This window comes from Lampetra fluviatilis, chromosome 12, assembly GCF_964198595.1.
Source record: "Lampetra fluviatilis chromosome 12, kcLamFluv1.1, whole genome shotgun sequence".
NCBI lineage: Eukaryota > Metazoa > Chordata > Hyperoartia > Petromyzontiformes > Petromyzontidae > Lampetra > Lampetra fluviatilis.
This window is the reverse complement of record NC_136286.1, coordinates 4,422,178-4,442,882: the sequence shown is the minus strand read 5'-3', so window position 1 is coordinate 4,442,882 and position 20,705 is coordinate 4,422,178. Positions and strand designations below refer to the sequence as shown.

The following is a 20,705-nucleotide window of genomic DNA, read 5'->3' as shown; positions in this document are numbered from 1 at the left end:
ATATTTGTAATGAGAGGACAAATATTTAAGTTAGTTGGAATAACCGATTTCAATGCTTTTCAATTCAAGCATTCTACAATGTTTAAAACATACTATTAAACAAACATTTGTTAATATATAGCTGTTCATATTTTTTTTAATATACAAATATCACGTGATATAGTTACAACATTGTAAGATGACAATAATGTCATTAATTATCTAGGAAATTCTCTAATTCAGGATAGTCCTGCATTGGGATGTTTAGTCAATTCATTTTAATCTAGTGGTTTCTTCGTGAGAGTAAATCGGAGTGGCTGGAGTAAAGAAAACATTCACTCATCCACACAGATGGGTTCACGATCCCACTTTCTGTAACTGCCATCTCCTAGCCATCTCACAGCCCAGGGAAGTTGGAAGAACTGCTGACCTTCTAACCATTTAAATGTTGGCTCCTCCAACTATTGTACAATATTAACGCCCTCTCATTACTCTACGTATTGTAAGGCGCATGAAACCTTGGCCCTTTGCATCGTCTCAGTTGTAAGGCAGCAACTCATAACATCGACGGTGGAATGCTTTTATATTGGTGCGCTTTAGCCACCGTGGGCGTGGGAGATGTGAACTCACGGAGAGCCGCCGTGCTGCGCCGCGCTACCGCGCCCGTTGTGCATCGACGCCTCGTCACGCGACAACCACGCTTTCGCGACTCTGCATTCAATTATTTCATGAACAAAAAGTCAAAACACCCGCTGCCGCATTGAGGCGGAGAGATTGACCGCCTCCAATGAGCTCGAGCGGCCCGCGCATCGCGCGACACGTTCACGGAGCGGCGGTTTTATTTTGTCCGCGAGAGAAGCGCGCTTTTGTGTGTGCGGCGTGCACGCTCACCCCGGATTCGTGTTTATGCAACGCGCCAAGATTCCTCAACTCCCTCTCGTTGGCTTGTCCGTAATTTAATTCTATCCCGGGATGAATCTCACCGCGGTGGTGAAATGTTATCTTTCTTGCCTGGTATGCAGGAGGTCATGGGTTCGATCCCGACCCTTACGCCTGTATATTTGGAGTTTGTGGTGTCTCTCTCCCTGTGGTTGAGTGGAATTTTCTCCGGGTCCTCCGGTTTTTCCCCTCCACATTTAGAAACATGCGTTTATATAATTTTGCTGCTATAAATTTCCACGCCATAAGCCACTTTGTTGCGCTATAATTTTTGTCCAGCTCGCTTCTGAAGAAAGAGCAATACAGCTCAGCGGACCTTACCTGGTAAAATAAAAATAAAAAGTTTTAATTCGATTTATCGTGTGTGTGACTCACCTATCTATGAGGTGGCCCCTGCAAGTTACTGCAAGTAGGTCCACACGAGGGCTGAACGATTTGGAGAAAATATCTAATTGCGATTTTTCTGACATTGCGATTTGATCTGCGATTACATTTTTTAAAGTCAAGCTTCAGTTCAATATTCACTGTGTAATAGATTTAAAACATGTGATGGAGCATTACCACCTGATACCATCAAACTATGAACTGCTCTATACTGTATATTCTAATGCAAGGATGAGAACTTAAAATAAATTAATTGCTTTCAACATGTATTTATTAAAATGTTCTAATTGAAATAGAACAATCAAACACCTGATGACGATTGCTTGTGTTGCGATCCAAACGTCGTGATCTATTATTTTTCTACCTACGTGACTTTACCGAAAAAACCAAAGAGTATGGATTCCTGCAATCACGAAAGCTTCAAATCAAGATCAAATCAAGATAGAACAATTGTTAAGTTAAAGTTATAATAATATAAAATAAAACAATTCCAATAAGAAACTAATCGGACTTTTCAAATCGCAAAAAATCGCAGCATTTGCGATTTGCTAATCGCATTGTTTCAAATTTTGATTTCGATTTGAAATCGATTAATCGCTCAGCCCTCGTCCACACACAGACTTGCGTTGTTGACAGCAGACTACAGTCAAAAACGATTCAATAAAAGAGGGGAACGATAATAACAGTTTGACGTGGTTTTGAAAAAGTTAACTTGATAACGGAACGCAATATTTCCATATGTACTAAGGAGGATGCTTACAATCAGTGTGCATCACCTGCCGAGGATACTGACAAAGGAAATGGAACAAAAGCTGACAAATTGCGCAAAGCACGGAGAGTTACGTACTGAGAATTACACCGACCGACGGAAAAAACAACACATGGATCAGGCAATAAATACGAAGTCGAGATATAGTGACTGTTTAAAAAGGTTAAGTGGGCTTTTGGGCAGGACAGATCACGAGAAGAGATGACGGACAAGACTAGTGTCAGAATGTCAGCCAAAGGAGGTAACGTATATCAGCAATGGCACACCAGGGATGAGTCAGTTCGTGTGCATGAGTGAGCTCGATTGTGAACATTGCAGGACTTAAGAGGGATGGTGACGGTGTTGGGATGCCTTCATGCGGCAGTGAATAGACCATGGCTAACGATGATAATGATGACGCATGTGTGTACGTTGAACTTCTTTCGCACCGTATGCAGACCACCGCGCTAATCGGAGGCCGGGGATGATGATGATGGTGGTGATGATGAAGAAGACGATCAGGCGAGCGGCTCCTTGCTGACGGAGCACATTTGTGAAATGGCTTTCACGCACCGATGCCACACGGAGAACACGCGTGCGGTTTGCGTTCGTGAAATAGGGGTGGTGGTCGTGGTGGGGGGGGGGTGCCACCTTATCAGCAACACCCACAACCCCACGAGGCAGGGCAGCGTGAAGAGTCGCGTCCAAACGCTTCTGCGACCGCACGTCTCGCGCCCAGTGAGTCAACCGCGTTACAGCGCATAGCTGGGAGAGTAGACATTCCATCTATGCACACACACACACACGCGCGTATGATGTTGATATATATTACAAAATTAGCAGATGTTTAAGCAGCTCATTAAAATCAATTGTTACGCTCACAAAATGGCAATTGATATGGCAGTTTTACATTTTTACGCTCAATTTGGATCATACACCGCACTCGCCCCCTCTGATTAGCACGGTTCGGTACGTACGGTGCGAAAAAAGTTCAACATACATAAATCACAATCCAGTGGGAGACTAATGCCTGTTTGCAGGCCAGGCGCCGAGTCACCTTGTGGCCACAGGGACAGCTACTACTGGGGGTGCCCTTTCAAATGGATTGAGATTAGAAGTTACGTAACTCGTTCAGATGTGCCCCAGCATACAGGAAGGGCCGCTGTGTGAAAATAAATCATTCTCGTTATCGTTTTTGAACAACCCTGCACAAAGATACAGACTAAACAAGAAAAACGACAAACGAGACTGTAACAAGAAAACTAAAACCGATGCCTGAATCGAATCACTACCCCCAAACTGTGAGCAAACATGGTTATACAATTCGTCGATGTTTCACCAGCACACTGAGTCACTTTATTTTCGTGCTTGATTATTACTGAATTACTACGCCATTTGCTGTGTTACCCATAACGTGTTAAAACGCACACATGAATAAAACACTAAAACGTTGAGTTGCCCACATGCTCATGCTATGTTCCCACATTTGAGTCAGATGCTGGTGGTTATATTGTTACTTTGGAAGGATTGTGAGAGATAGTGATGACTTGGGGGGGGGGGGGGGGCTTCATCCAGCAGTGGATTGCACAAAGCTGCTACTGATGCTGCTGATGACTAAACACATTCCTGCGGAGGGAGCTGGTAGAAACGTTGGGTTGCTCGGTCAATGGCCAGGGTCAACGGCGGCGTGGTGTATTCCGCAAATATGGCCGACTGTGAGGGCGGGCACAAGCCGGTGTGAGTAGGTTAAACGTTGAGTTTTATAAGGGCACCACGGGGTGACCAGCCCCTCCCCACCCAGCCCCACCCCTCCCACCCCCCACCCAGCCCCTCCCCACCCCACCCTCCCCTCCTCTCCCTCCCCTCTCCACCCAGCCCCACCCCTCCCATTTTTTGATGCACGACGGACGAACACAATAATCCCCTGTGGGCTGGTGTAACCAGGAGGTTCCTACCAGTAATAAGGTAATTGTATGTGCCCATGAAAGCCTCTCCGAGTCTATAGACTATTATTTTTCCGGGATTGGGATATTTGTCCATTTATGTTTGATGTTGTCTTTTTCTGCGTGTGGGAGGAGTACATTGAGAAACTCACCCGCTTAGGAGGAGATATTGCGCCAAGGTCCACACACATGAGTTCATGCACCCATTTGGCATTCTGTCAACATACTTATAGTGTTACTTTCAAGTAAAAGCCTATCAAAGCATGACTTCAGAGGTGTTACATTTATCTGGCAAAATTCCGAAAGAGGTCATTATACATCTAACTCCTGGGCTGGAAACCAAAATAACAAGAAGAGGCATTCTTTTGACAAGTCGGTAAGTATCTGCATATTTTTAAGAGCCACGGTGCGCGTGAATAACGTCACGAAGCGGTTCTGAAAGAGTCTCACGCCCATGCCAACGATGCTACGCCACGAGCTGCAGCGTCGTCACCGGCGAGGCGACTCGGTGGATTGACCACGAATTGGCATCTCGTTTTTGCAATTTCACTGGGAAAAATTAACCTGTAAAAACAAAGTTTTTCACTATAAATCCTTTATATGCGTGTTCAATGGGCCACAACCCAGCCCACATTGGTCTTTGAAACGGGCGGCTAGAGTCTTCTCGTCCTCTGGCTTGAGATGGCTGCCACCTATGGGTCAGATGATTGCCTGCCACCATTAAGCAATTGGTAATTAAATAAATAAATAAATTCCCTAAAAAGTGTAAAATTTTGGAAAAAAATTTCACGAAAATAAATTGTCAGGCACAACGAGTCTGTGTGCAAAATGTCAGCTCGATTGGATCACGGGAAGTGGGTTAAAAACGACCGAAAGATTTGCACGGTCGTAAGCGCGCAAGCAAGCAAGTAAACTTAATATAAAGGATTAAAAAAAAACCGTACGGCAGCGTGCCCAGAGCTCACAGCGGTGCCGCACAGCGAGCAAGGCGATACGGCCAAGTCCGCCACCCGGCATCACTGTGTTTCGCTCCACTCACATCTCAGCAAAGCACTCCTGGTTGTAAAACACACGTTTGAAAATGTTCGACTTTAAGGGCACAGCTTCCGAGGTATAGCACCACGTGTCATTTAACGCAGTTAAGTTCACAGGGCGCAAACCGAGGTGGACAGCGAAGTCTGCAATAAGTCTTGCAATCCTCCAAACTCCCATTCCCTTCTTATTTGAGGCCAATTTTCATTGCTCTTTGAGCCCGGGTCGTATCTAGGGTGCGCGTTTTCCCCGATGTCCTCCTGGTATTGCTGTAAATACAACGTAGTAAAACGAAACGTACTTAAGCCGACGGTAATGAAAGTGGCACCGAAAATAAAATTGTTCACATACAACTGTTTAGAAATGTGAATCATACCCGGTATGTTGTTTCTTGGTGCTGATGGGTTGTTTTAGAAATATCGAGACGGATATGTGAAGGAGACATTGCAGATTTATTTTGTTATTTATGTTCTCTACAACGACCCAAATGATGAAATCGAGTTATTTTTAAGACATATCACAATGTCAAATATACATTTGAAATATACTCGTCTAAAATTACAAGAGTATTTAAAACAGAGATTAAATACTGACAAGTGAAATATAAATAAAGACGCTTTTTTCAAAATGTTAAACTTTGTTAAGTATTCAGAATGTAACACATTTATACACTGAAATCTGAAAACTTTAAATATTGTATTACATTTTTGTTGGGAAATTATAACTTAGGTTCACTGTCGGCAAACAATTTGCACTCTACTGTGTGATAAAACAAGACGTCATGCTTGCGCGCTGTTAGTGCTATAATACACAGGGTACTTACAGAGGATTTACTAGGATACATTTCTATTCAAAAGTAAAAAATAACCTATATTACTCGGCATTATATATGTGTAAAATATAGATTTCAGCCAAACACGGCTAAAAGGTTATCTTTTGTCTATGTACGTATGTTTAACATGTTTCTCACCATACATAGACAACCGGAAAATAAAATATTAAGGCAATTTTATATATATGGTGAAAGTTCAAAATATGCACATGGGTTTATCATAGATTTCCAGTTTAAATATTGTGCCAAATACATTTAAGATTTGCTAGAAGTATTTTTAAATAGTTAAAATAAAGTTCTGAAATGAGTAAATATGCATGTGTCGATGATGACTTATGGTAAAGTAGAGTTGAATAGGTGAAAAACTTTGTTACTGGATTAAATATATAGATATTTTGTATGTTATTAAATATATTTGGAATAGCAAATTTGATCGGAACATGGCAAAACAAATGTACGTAATTTTTGGCACTAAAACTCAAAATACAAATTCAATCATGTCATTATTTAAATATTATAGTGACATCCATTTTATAAGTTTGCTTCTCTAGGCAATTAGAGTTGGAGTAAATTCGTGTAAAATTTAGCTACCTTTCGATTTAAAGCTTTCGTGACTGCAGGGATTCATCTTCTTGGTTCTTTCGGTAAAGTCACGTAGAAGGGAAGTAATAAAATAATACAAATAAAACATAATAAAATAATTCTCACGACGTTTCGGCCACAACGCGAGCAGCCGTCCTCAGGTGAAGAATGAAACACCACCAAGCTTGGAGCGTATATGTAGGCGCTCTTCTTCCCCCCTCCAACCCAGCTTAAATATACGCTCCAAGCTTGGTGGTTTCATTCTTCACCTGAGGACGGCTGCTTGCGTTGTGGCCGAAACGTCGTGAGAATTATTTTATTACTTCCCTTCTACGTGACTTTACCGAAGGAACCACGAAGATGAATTTAGCTACCTGTTGACTTGCGTTTCTTAAGTATATGTGTATACGTTAACCGTCGTGCTTTTGCCTCTGTAAGTATCTCTGTCCTCTCTTCTGGGGCGATGTGGACGTGCATCTTGTATCATAGCGGCCTGTGATCCACTTCTTTTATTGAGTTTGCGAAGGATAGAGAGGTCTCAAACAACCTGGGGCTTTGTCTCTGACAATCAAACCAATTCACTTACTCGCATTTCAATTCGGGCTCCTCCACGTTCATTCCTTGGGTTCCTTTTTGAAAAAGAATATTATTTTGATGTCTGCAAAAACTAATTTTGTACATATTATTTATTCTAATTTCTCACTGTAATGCCAAACTTACCAATCACCCTATTGTCTCTGCTCCTGTTATCTACTCCAGCAATCATCACCCCTTACGATAGTGTGATGTGTTTCACCATTGCATTCAAGCTGGGGAATTTCTTCGTACATTTGGTCGACTTTCACATATGTATGGCTTGTTGTCCGAGCACACACAATATTTTTATTAGTTTAACACGTAGGGTAATTGAAATATACGTTTGCAGATAATATTTTAATTGTCTGTAAACGCAGCAAGTTCGTTCAAACAAATGAAGACGTTTGGTGAAGGGGAACGCAACATAAGCACACATAGCATTACGTTTAACAATGGGCTATCATTGTAGGAACAAAATGTTGAAAGCAACAGGAATTCGACAGCAGATTGGGAGTGCTGTTTGAAAACTGATCTCCACAATGAAGTCGATTAACCAACGTTCCTAACGGATAAAGAGCTCAATCAGTGTGGCATTACCTTCTATGACACACGGATCAGAGACATGACATTGACAAAGAAAACAGAGGGGCAACACTGAGAATTGTACTCAGCCGTGCCCCTCCGTGGACCAGGGAGCCAATGTGAAGCGGAATCATATTTACTGTTGAGAGAGAGTGGGCTTGGTTAGGGCACGTCGCCCCAGAGGTACGAGATGGTTGATGGACGAGACCGATGATGGATTATCAACCAACGGAGGCTAGGGTCACGCGTGAGAGGATGACCGCCTCAGAGATGAAGTGATCAGGTGTGTGTATGTCGAACCTCTTTCGCACCGTACGTAGCCCACGGTGCTAATCGGAGGTGCGGGGAAGGACGACAAGCGAAACACTAAAGGCAGTTCTAAAGAAATTAGTTTTATAAAATCTATTTCTTTAGAACTGCTTCGAAGCAGGAGTTGGATATGTTGAATCATGAGAAGCGCGATGCATGGCAACCACTTGAGAATGTCTTCATCAAGCAGTCATGGCTTTTGATGATTTTATAAAGACTAAATGAATGCCTACAAAATATGCAGAAAAAACTGGATTCACTGCGCTATTCTAAAGACGCAAAGAAAATAGCCATTATCAGTCCAATTTTGTTTAGAACATCATCTCGCCAAATACAATCAATTTCCTCTCCACGAGTCCTAAACAAAATCGCATACTAACAAACAAACCAGTCTTTAACTTTAAACAGCTAACACCGAACCGAATCGACAAAAATCGTTTAAAAAAAATGTGTAAAAACAAAACAACAAGAAAACAAGCCTCAAGCTGGGGCTTGTGAACGCGACGATGAATCCCGACTGACAGCGCAAGTTCAACGAGGCTCCCCCTCCCCAAGCCCCCCAATCCATCGTGACAGTGAGGTCCTCCCCGGGGGCAGAGCTGCCACATCTGGCCTGCACGCTTTGCGGGGGGGGTTCTAAGACATTCCTAAACAGCGTCTCTCCGCAGCGCGCAACACGCCAGACCACTCGCTCTTCTGAACAGTTACAAGACAACAATCCACGCTGACTCACTCGGAGCTGCAAATCACGCGGGTGAAGCCAGAAGCCAGGTCTTGAAGCGCGCTGGAAGGTGACGTTTGTGGCTGCTGCAGCTGCTAAAGAAAAACAATCTCAAGGTCCCTTGGTGCGGACCAATCAGTTTCAAGGACAATGCATATATTATCATAGTGTGTTTTTTGTTTGCATTTGACTGCAAGTATTGTGGTTATTGCAGACACGAATCCTCGTAAAAAGGTTTCAGTTTTGTTGCCAGAAAAAAGGGGAAAATCCCTATTATTATAATCTCAACGATGATGTTGTTGTTGTTACCCGTCACTTGAAATACAGGGGGGGGGAACACCATCACGTATTCACTCACACCGATGCCCAAGGGGGCCCTCTTTGTGACTCGGAAAAAGATGAACATGTTCTCATGAGAATAATGAAGTACACAGGTCAATCGTATGTAACATGAGCAAATATCACACGCATGAGGGCATATGTGTTGGCCATGTGAAGGGTGTAATTGAAATTAACTTTTATGTTGCTGGCTCTAGGTATACATGTGTACTACTACTACTAATCTACTAATAATTACATTTGGAAGGTGTATTTCATCCGTAGATCTTAATGCGCCATACTAGTTGGCCTTGAGGCTACAGAAGTACTGCAAGAATAATTATTTCACACACAACACAGGAGAGAGGACACCTTTAACATTTTGCAATTGCTCACCACTGCTGAAGTGTGCAACAACGAGAACAAATCTAAACGGGGTTGTTGCAGGAAGCTGGTTTGCATCGGTGGTGACCGATACGTGGACCACGATCCACGCGTGGATTGCCAAATACAGGCGTGCCTAGCTTCACGAATCTACTTTCCACGAGAATTCACCGCAATGAGCAATTTGAATTTGGACCAATTTGGTTAACAAGTGGTAGGCTTTCGCGACCAATGTCATCCATAATAGAAGTTTTTTTGGGTTAGATCGCGTAAATATTTCAATGTGTCGTTAAATCCGCCACCACCCGACACAGCCAATTAGAAAGCTAATTGTAATGGCTATTTGTAATTACTACCGAAACGTTGTACTCAGATGATAAATGGTGTGGCTTTGCTCTCCAACACACTAGTGTGCTGTACTAGTGAAGTGCCAGCGTTTTGGAGACAAGAGTTTGCAGGAGACACCTTCTTTTTGAACACCTTTACAGGTTCGCCCTTGCGCTCTCCCTGATTGTCATGCCTAGCCTAAACACAACCCTGACCATGAAACCCTAATGGCGCTGACGGAAACAGCCAACAACTATCCGGCCGCGCAGAATCTAGTGATGACGGCAACGACGAAGGCGGTGAAGACGACAGCGACGATGAGACGAGTCCACTCCCAGAACCGGCAGCCCTGAGCTCCCGCTCTCAGCTCCTTTTATGCTACCCAGCGTGGCCTGGCTCCGCCCTGGGCACGCCTCCCTTCTCAAACCTACTAGCAGGTTCCAGGGGCATCCAGATGGGGTCTTCCATGATCCTTGCCCCAGTTCCTCCGCACTGCCGACAAACCCGTGTATATGTTCACCGGTGTGTGTGCTGTTTGTCCACCACAGTTGCTGCTGCTGGACAGCAGCCGGCGCTATTACACTACGCTAGTAACGAATTGGCATGTTCTGTTTAGGTGACAAATCTTACTAATTGGCTTTGTCGGTTGGTGGCGGGTTTAACGACACATTTATATTTACGCGATCTAACCCAAAAAAACCTATTTTATCTACCAATTTGTTTGCAAAACGAGCAATAATGTTCGCATAACGAGCGGAGGACCGATTGATCGAATGTGTTCGGTGGCGGCAGGGGGCGCACCACGGCCTGCAGCTGTTTGTTTGCCGGCTGTGCTGCGCTGCGTGAGCGCGTGGAATTTGCCGTGAAGGGGAACGGGGTCTCGTGGTGGCACTGCAATGGGTAGGAAGGGGGGGCAAGCACTGCGGTTCTCCATATGTGGTGTTACATTTGATATTATATTTCTTTGTATTAAAACTATTAATTGTATTTCTCACGTTCAAAAAAGTTTTTCGAGAGTGGAACATTTTGGGGCTGAAACGTCACGCAGCTTTTAACGTGGGAGTCATTGGGGAAACGACGGTAGTTTAACGATTAATCACTTAATGATAAATGTTCGTAGAACGTATCTTGTAAGCAAGACGTGCCTGTACAGTGTTGTTGTGGATCTCAGGGCAAAAGCAGAACAAACGCAAGCACACAATTTTCGTTGCCAAATAAAAACGATTCATGTCCGACGTTTTGCTCCACTATGCTGGGAGCTTACAGTATTGAGGAACTGCGATATTCTACGCAGTTCTCAATTTCGGTTGCTGAAGAAGCTCCCAGCACGTGGAGCGAAATACATTCATAATTGGCAGGTTTATTTAACTTTAATAATAACATATTTATTCAGGAAAACCACGTTGAGTCACTCTATCCCCGTACAGATGGAAACAAATGGAGATTAGTCCACTTGCTGTACTGCCGTCTCCTGGCGGGCCAGGGAAGGACAGCACGATATGCTCGGGAAGGGAATTTCACAACATTTGTGTGTTTCACAGTATGTATGTTGAAATGTGATAATTGTTTTTTTTTACAAGGAGTCATGTTTGTATTGACCACAATACCTGCGGTCGGAATGCAAACAAAAAACACAACTCTGATAATGTATGCACTCTCCTTGAAATTGATTGGTCCACACCCGAGACAGCTTTTCTTAGAGCCTAGTCTCACATGGTGTTGGACCAGTTGTCTTTGAGTTGTGCGCCTTTTGGCGTCATCTGGTCCAACACCATGTGAGAAAAATAAACAAATAAACAACACGTTTTAATTTAGTCTTGGCCGTAATGAAACGGCTGTATGCCGTATGGACCTGAAAACTCAATTTCCCTGTACAAGAATACGGGTAAACCGTATGGGTTGACACGTATGCGATTACTTCCATAGAATCGCGATTTTTCTATTCGTGTGTTGTAATTAGGGCGGAACGATTAATCGATTTCAAATCGAAATTTGAAACAATGCGATAAGCAAATGGCAAAGGCTGCGATTTTTTGCGATTTGAAAAGTCCTATTACCTTTTTATTGGATTTTTTCAAATTTCACTTTATTTATTTAACTTAACTATTGTTCTATGTTTGATTGTTTTATTTCAATTAAAACATTTTAATAAATACATGTTGGAAGCAATTCATATCTTTTAAGTTATCATCCTTGCATTGGAATATATAGAGCAGTTCATATTTTAATGGTATCATGTGGTAATGCTCCATCACATGTTTTAAATCTATTACCAAGTGAATATTGAACTGAAGCTTTACTTAACATTTTATTTTTATCGCAAATCAAATCGCTATCACAATATCTGTCAGAAAAAAAAATCGCAATTAGATATTATCCCCAAATCGTTCAGCCCAAGTTGTAATTCTTTCCCATGACCACAGGAGTAGAGCGGCAACAGCAGCAGCAGCCACTAGAGGTCGCTACATCACCCGTCAGCTTTGAAAAAAAACGAAATCTCGCAGCTGGAAAAGCCTCGACTTTGTGTCCGGGTTTTAGCGACAGACGGAAGAGCAGTCTACAGGACTGTCGGCGTTGAAGCCAGGTCACAGTGGTCGTTGTGGCCCTGTCTCACTGTGGCTAAACACATTTCATAGACCAAGTGTCTGTGAGTTGTGTCAGATGGCGGTTTCGGTGCCGTCTCGGCTCTGGTTCCCTCTTTGGCTTTGCTGTTGCTTTGCTTCGCGCAGCTGTCAAGCCCCGGTGAAGATTACAAACCACAGGCCTATCATCGGTGAGAGGGCTACTCCCTCCTCCATCCTCTCCCCGCTCATCTCACTCTACTCCCCTCCATGCACTCTCCTTCCTCTCCCCTCTCATCTCACTCTACTCCCCTCCACGCACTCTCCTGCCTCTCCCCTCTCATCTCACTCTACTCCCCTCCACGCACTCTCCTACCTCTCCCCTCTCATCTCACTCTACTCCCCTCCACGCACTCTCCCACCTCTCCCCTCTCATTTCACTCTACTCCCCTCCACGCACTCTCCTACCTCTCCCCTCTCACCCCACTCTACTCCCCTCCACGCACTCTCCCACCTCTCCCCTCTCACCCCACTCTACTCCCCTCCACGCACTCTCCCACCTCTCCCCTCTCATCTCACTCTACTCCCCTCCACGCACTCTCCCACCTCTCCCCTCTCATTTCACTCTACTCCCCTCCACGCACTCTCCTACCTCTCCCCTCTCACCCCACTCTACTCCCCTCCACGCACTCTCCCACCTCTCCCCTCTCATCTCACTCTACTCCCCTTCACGCACTCTCCTACCTCTCCCCTCTCACCCCACTCTACTCCCCACCACGCACTCTCCTACCTCTGCACTCACATCTGCTCCAAGCCCCCCCCCCACTCAATCCTCACTCAGTCTCCGCTACTCTCTCAATAGTTTGGCGCACTCTCTACCAAAGTCATCGCTGCTACCGACTCCGTGCCCCGTTTCAAGTTGAGGTGCAAGACCTGTCCAGGACTGCTCTTAACCTACATAGCATCTGCAATGCACAACAACATCATCATCATTATTATTATAATTAATCCGCGATCAGTCCACCGCTGCCTCGAGCTACTCTTCTACGCAGTGAGATCGAAGTGGCCTTAACATTTAGGACCCCCCCCCCCCCCGAATTCCCCCGCCCCCGCCCCCCTCGGTTCCTGCAGGGGTTCTGAGCCAGGAGACCGTGGGCGACTTGCGCGAGTTGGGACGGACCTACATCGCCGCGTCATACGTCAAGTTCGTGGAAGCCGGAGGCGCCCGAGTTGTTCCCATCAGGTGACGTTCCTAGCCCAGCTCACTACCTGCGCGAGGTCTTGGTGTAAAGCGTCCAGCGTAGCGGGGGGGGGGGGGGGCAGTATCATCCCCACCGAGGAGTGGAGCGATTGACATCGGGCGTTTGGAGTCCAAGTGCCACGCGTGGATAAACACATTCCTGCGGAGGGAGCTGGTAGGAACGTTGTATTGCTTGGTCAATGGCCAGGGTCAACGGCGGCGTGGTGTATTCCACAAAAATGCCCGACTGTGAGGGCGGGCACAAGCCGGCGTGAGTAGGTTAAACGTTGAGTTTTATAAGGGCACCACGGGGGACCAGCCCTCCCCACCTAGCCCCACCCCTCCCACCTCCCACCCAGCCCCACCCTCCCCACCCAGCCCCACCCTGCACGACGGACAATAATCCCCTGTGGGCTGGTGTAACCAGGAGGTTCCTACCAGTATTATTGCATCTCTGGATCGTGAGAGGTGGCGGCCCGCTTGGGGAGGCCTTCCTCCAGCAGTAGATTGACCACGGCTGACGATTGGGCTTGTGCCGCACGGGGTCACGCGGTCAGCAGAGGTCAATACAGAAAAATCCATTGTGGCACTGAACTACGCTCCATGCCTTCACCAACCTGTCAGTGGCTAGCGTGGTAAAGTCTGGCGCATTAATCCCAATGACTCACCCGGCCATGGGGTGGGCTCTTATCCAGCAGTGGAATGATATCAAGTTTGTGCGTGTACATTATTGTTATTGATAATACATATATAGGAGTGCAGCGTTTTTGGGTAATTGTCCTTCTGAGAATCAAGAGAGCGACCATGTCTACGGGATTGCAATTGGAGATGGCGCTTTGCAGTGGTGATGTGCAGCCGCACGTGCACACGGCTGCCGACGCAGACCCCGTAATTCCCTCCATCAATTAATCATATATATGGATCAGCCATTACTCAGTTCACTAAATCACGCACCATCAGCTTGCCGTAAAGTCAATGCATCGTGCTCCGTTCCATCTTTTTTGTTTGTACGCAGGGTGAATTTGACCGAGAGTGAATACACGGACCTCTTTAACTCATTAAATGGGTGAGTCATAGTCACAGGTCGCTCACCAGCGACCTGTGTGGCACTCAGCACAGTGGTCGCTTATACTTTGCCACTCTTCCACTGTACAACCGTGTCCCACTGGGACTGTGCCGAGACAGCCCCGCGCGGCACAGGAGGTGTCAGTTTTGTTTTCCACTGCAGAAGCCGACCCGTGTCACTGACGTCACACGCGAAGAATGAGCCGGAGGCCGCATGTAGATGATGCGGTGGGTCTCTTTGCATCTTCGCGATGCACTTGACTGACGTCACACACAATAAATGGGTCATTAGCTCCACTCCTGGCCCTGTTTGGCCCTGGACCAGATGTGAGAGGTGTTGTGAGGCCAGTGTATCACGATTTGGTTCTGGCTCGAAATAGCCAGTGGAAAACCAGCCGCACCGTGAGGGCTCTCGCGCCGGTTCGGTTCGGATGTGCTCGTGGAAGAATGGACATCCCATTGACTTAAAAAAAAAATCGAGCTGAGTTGAACTTTGACCGTGTACCCGTGTTCCCCACATCGTCTGTAGAGTTGTGTTTCCCGGCGGAGATGTGGACATTGAGGAGTCGGCTTACGCCAAAGCCTCCAAGCTTCTGTTTGACCTCGCGCTGCAGGTTGTATACGGAGTCGGAGATAATGAGTAGGAAAATACTTCCGCCAGGGATATCTTCGTCTGCAATATGTAACTACAGTACTGTATGTTCTAGTTATTTGCCAATGGAGAGTACATGTTGTAAGGTATGATTAAGGTACCGTTTATGAAGAGGATTACGAAACAAAAATGTGGATAATTCGGAGCCACAAATCTGGAGTTTGGAAAGTCATGCATGTTTAGCGAAATAAATCTTGGTCTGATTTATCATCATCATCAGTAACCATGCTCTATACACTGTTGGATGAAGACCTCCCCACTCTGTCAGCCCACGATGCCACAATGTATCCCATTCATAACCTAATCTCATCGCTTTCATCAGGACGATGGTTGTCTTCTAGGGCGTGATCTTTCCTTTAGCATCCGTTCCATCACTGATCTCATCCATCAATCGTCATCCCTTTAAGCGGTGGCCTTCCCAAGCCCACTTATAAAAAAAAATACAATGCCTCTGATGTGTGTTTAGCTTTTAACTTTCCTTGGTTACCAATATAACAGCTGGCCATATTCACCGATTGAAAGCTAGTTTCATCTCCTTACCCTCTGTGATGCCAAATTAACCTATCATTCATCAATGTCGGATATGGGGGTCGTTTAATCATGCTTCACCACGCTAGTCAGCGAATATTGGTGAAGGTGCCCAGCAATAGTTGAGATATCACTTGCCACTTATGTCAGCTATGGCTGGTAACTAAAAATCCTCACAGCGGCTTTTGACTAACGGCCAGATGCGCTTCTGCAGCCGTCTGGAACGATCTTCCTTCCGATATCAGAAAGCCACTGGAGCTATGCACTTTGAAGCCTAGATTGAAAACGAATTTCTTCAGAACTGATTTTTGTGTTTAGTTTGTTGTCCTTCCCCCGCACATCCGATTAAAACTGTTGGCTACGTACGGTGCGAAATAAGTTCTACATACATATCACACATACTCAAGTCACAAGAGCCAGAGAGCAGTGTGCTAACTGCTCCACCCCATATTCGCTATAATTGTCCTCAAGTGCATGTTTTTGACTGCGGGCCACCGCTGTTTCTCTGGCAGGCGAACGAGCGCGGTGACTATTTCCCAGTGTGGGGTGTGTGCTTGGGCTTGGAGGAGCTGTCCTTCCTCACCAGCGGAGAAAACCTCCTCACACTCACGCACACCAAGGACATTGCCCTGCCCCTCAACTTCACCAGAGGTACGGCGTTCAGAGTGTATAGCTATGATAGCGAGCAGAATGCACCAGTATTCCGGAACTTTGGATTCAAAGGATGTTGGATTATGTCATTTTGTTCAACTCCCAACCCTGCGGGGTTTTGAGTTGGCCAGAATGCGGCAGTATAGCAAGTAGTTCATGACCTTTTACAATTTCGATTTGAAGCTTTCGTGACTGCAGGGATTCATCTTCTTGGTTCTTTCGGTAAAGTCACGTAGAAGGGAAGTAATAAAATAATAAAAATAAAACATAATAAAATAATTCTCACGACGTTTCGGCCACAACGCAAGCAGCCGTCCTCAGGTGAGCAAGCAGCCGCCCTCAGGTGAGGACGGCTGCTTGCGTTGTGGCCGAAACGTCGTGAAAATTATTTTATTATGTTTTATTTGTATCATTTTATTACTTCCCTTCTACGTGACTTTACTGAAAGAACCAAGAAGACCTTTTACAATGTTGTCACCCACCACTTTGCGGGTTTTTTCTCCGTGTGCTCTGGTTTCCTCCCACATGCAATCTACTCCTTTAAACGGAATTTCATCCAAGCGCCTCAATGAAGAGCCTTCTGGAAAGGACCTAAATAATAATTTAGAGTTCTGTGGAAGGTTGATGATTATGCACGCTACGTTGCACCGCATGATCGCAGGCATAATTTATCGCTGGATTAACACCGCACTTGTCATCACATCTCCCTGCAATGTACAGAATCCAGGCAGAGCAAGCTTTTCCAGAACTTCCCCAAACACATTCTAGACACCTTAGCTTCTGAGCCGATCACCAGCAACCTGCACAGCTGGAGCCTCTCCCTCAAGGTGAGTTGACTCAGCTTTGATCTACAATTGAACCCGGCTCTCGCGTAATGTCCGTGAAGCAGTCATTTTTAGTCTGTTGATGGCGGCAATCGACTCATCTCGACGAGCTGTACGCGATACACCGTGGTGCGTACGAGCGTTCAGGGTTTCAGCGCAATCGTCCTCGCTGCGTTTCGACATCGCGGAGTGGCACCGATTTCGGATTGATTGGTACCCCAAGTCGCGGAGTTAAGTACACCCCTGGGAAAAATAGTGTCCCAGAAATAAAATATTTAATTGCCTTGGCCATTTTGTATTATTTGGTACCCCGGGGTACCGCCATGAGGATCAATTTTCCCGCGAAGATGTGTACACGATCATAGCCTCCCAATGTGCTTTGAGCAGGAAGGCACACATTTATTTTGCGCCTTTTGGTTTTTATGACCACTCCAGTATGGGTACAATTGCGATATGTTTTTCACTGTCAATGTGTTAAGTCAGAAACGGACATAAAGTGTCCATTTAAAAATACACATCCACTGCAGCTTTGGTGCATTTAGAGCAGCCTCCCAATTCATGTTTATCACGTTTATTGTATTTTAATAGAACTTTTCAGCAAACGACAAGCTGAGAAAATTCTATCGCGTTTTGACCACAAACACCGACTCCAGTGGGGTGGAGTTTATCTCTACGATGGAAGGTAAAGACTCGCTCACATTGTCGCAATCCACCGCGGCCTGCCTGGGCTTCAACGCAGCACCGCGCTTGTTTGAATGACGATTGCAGACACGTAGATAGAGGGTATTTATTTATAATGGTGTGAGAGGCCATTGGAGAATTTTTTTTTCCAGGGGTGACCTGAGGTTGAATAATTAGAGCAAAAGTGGAAAACACAATTCGGTTTGTAAACAAAAACAATACAAAAGCACTTGATTTGAATCTTTACTGCACCGTTCAAAACGTATGTTATACATAAAGACAATTGAGACTGACTGATGTAAAGGATAATGATCTATATGGACTAGAAAGATGACATTTGGCACTCATAGTCTAGATTATTGATCGAGCGATACACATCTACAAACTACAATTTGGGCCCCCAAAAAATATGGCTTGAAAGCTGATTGATTTCACTTATAGGGCAGGGGCAGCCAATATGTATGATTCGCTTTGAGGCTTTTGCTGAACATGTACAAATACAGTATAACATTCCCATTATTCCTGAACCAAGTAATTAACGTCCCATGGTGTGTGACACTTTATATTTTCAACATTATTGAGCATTTAAAACGAAAAACAATGATAAATTCCAACCATTCTCAATCCACCAGTGGATGAAAGCCTGCCCGCACCATGTTGGTCAGTGGGGCGTTGGTGAAGCAGGAGATAGTTCAGGAACTGGTTCTGAAATCACCACTGGTACTATCCCGTAGCCGGGAATTACACTTGCGTCATCAGGTTCGTAACACGGTGCGATAACCACAGTACCACTACTCCATCCCCCATTAACCCTTTCCCACATACATGTACGTCATCGGAAAGGAACCGGAAGAAAAACTCAACTAAAATAACTTTATCGGTACCGACACTCCCACAGGGCCTTTGCAGGAGGGAGCGTGGCACAGTTTGGTGCTAGCTATCATTGAGTACGCTCGTGTCGCGACAGTTCTCTTGCGGTGAATACAATGTCTTTAAAATCAACGGCGCTATGCCTCTGTAAATAAAATTAATGCTGAACTGCTTGCGCATTCCGATATTCAGTGGTGAACAGGACCCACCCTGCAACTTGCAGACGTCTCGAAACGGGAATGGGTGAAGTAGTCTGCTCAGCGCTCTCACCACCACACCACCCGTCCACTTCATAATAGGCCTTGCAATGACTTCTTGTGTCTCTCCCACAAGCCTACCACTACCCTGTCTACGCTCTGCAATGGCACCCGGAGATGAACCCGTACGAGTGGGCCAACCGGCGAGCTCTGGTTCACAGTGACGGAGCCATCAGAGCGGCCTTCCACATGGCCGCTTTCCTCGTCAGCGAGGGTGAACCACCACACGGGGACAGAGGGGAAAGGCGTTTCACTTTGAGCAGATGTTTCACTCGCTGGTGCCGGGTGAATTGCCAAACGCAATTTCTTTATATGGCCAATAACGGTGAATTATGCGAGCAATAAATATAAGTAGGTTATCACAAAATTCGGTTTAATTTGGCCCAATTTAATAAATCGTTGTCACTAATGTTTTGCCACGTAAGGTGGAACCAAATTCCACTATGGCCCTTGGACAAAAAGGGGCGAAGCTAATGTCACATTGCATACACATTGGCTGTAGACAAACTAACGCATAAAGATGATCATAACCGACTGATGTAAATTATAACGATGTTCTGTGAGGGACAAGAAAGCTGAAATTTGGCACAGTATAGCCGAGTCTACACTGATAACAAAAAAAAACATCTTCAACCAACATTTCTTCGCATTTTGGCTTAAAAAATTGCAGCCCCACAAAATGTTTGGTCAACTTTTTATTTTTACACATTTGTTTTTGAACCTCGGCCGACGAAACGTTAATAACTGTTGCTTTTGAAGGTTGAATCCGTCCATGTACAATAAGGTTGAATGAATGTGGAGAACGCCCGGGACAAGTTGTGTTCTACAAATTTATTCTGTCGCTTATTCTGTTTCAGCTACGAAGAGCGCCCACCGATTCTCCAGCCAGGAGGAGGAGGAGAGGCATTTAATCTACGGCTACTCGCCCGTTTACACGGCGCAACTAGACTTGTTCCAGCAAGCGTATTTCTTTGATTGAGAAAATTCGCCGGACACACTTAGGAAAATTGCGCGCTTGAACCCGCTGAACTGTGACGCTTGGCATCTGGCGGGCGCACGTCCTCGCAATAAGTATCCAAGGAGCCTGTTTAAATAATGCACACGTATCAAAACAAATGCATGTATTTTTAAACAACGTACGTTTGTGAACGCAATTGCACGCTGCACATTTCAAAATCACAGTGATGTACTTAGCTAACGAACTTCTTCAGGAAAACATCGTGTGTAAAATCCACAGGGAACAGAGTAAAATGCCATAAAATGACAAGCCGTGTGCACGTGAAGTTTCTCTCCATACTTCTGCAAAAGTGATTCTGTCAACTGTGTGAAGCACTTTTTGTGGCATGATTTGCCACAGTGTGGATGGAAGCCCAATCTGCAAAATTCACAGTAGCCAATCGGCAGCTAGGGGGCAGTGCCTCGGAGAATCTGAGCCATGCGTGATAAGGGGACATCCATTTAGTACGTACGCATGGAGAGGGGAGGGGGGGTTAACCCAAATGCGTACGCTTGCGTATGGGGGGTCTACTGACAATGTACGTACGCATAGGAAACGGAGGGGGGGGGTGAAGCCTCGATAATAATTTGTCTACATTGGCCTTTAAATGAGTTAGATAGTCCGGCGGTGGACTATCTGTTTGCTTAAACACGTTAATATTTTTCATCCTTGATCGTTTCTGCGTGGATTAAATATCAGCCGTTTATAGGATTCGGGGGGGGA

At 45.3% G+C, this 20,705-nt stretch overlaps 1 protein-coding gene across 1 annotated transcript; it reads left to right on the top strand.

The window, feature by feature from the left end:
- Positions 1-12,166: 12,166 nt before the first annotated feature.
- LOC144935066 (gamma-glutamyl hydrolase-like) lies at positions 12,167-20,475 on the top strand. Its single transcript, XM_078861410.1, has 9 exons — positions 12,167-12,429; positions 13,349-13,460; positions 14,473-14,523; positions 15,052-15,136; positions 16,215-16,353; positions 17,074-17,180; positions 17,766-17,859; positions 19,062-19,199; positions 19,843-20,475. Exons 1-9 carry the CDS (start codon positions 12,318-12,320, stop codon positions 19,962-19,964), a joined length of 960 nt encoding a protein of 319 aa, XP_078717536.1. The 5' UTR covers positions 12,167-12,317; the 3' UTR covers positions 19,965-20,475.
- Positions 20,476-20,705: the final 230 nt, after the last annotated feature.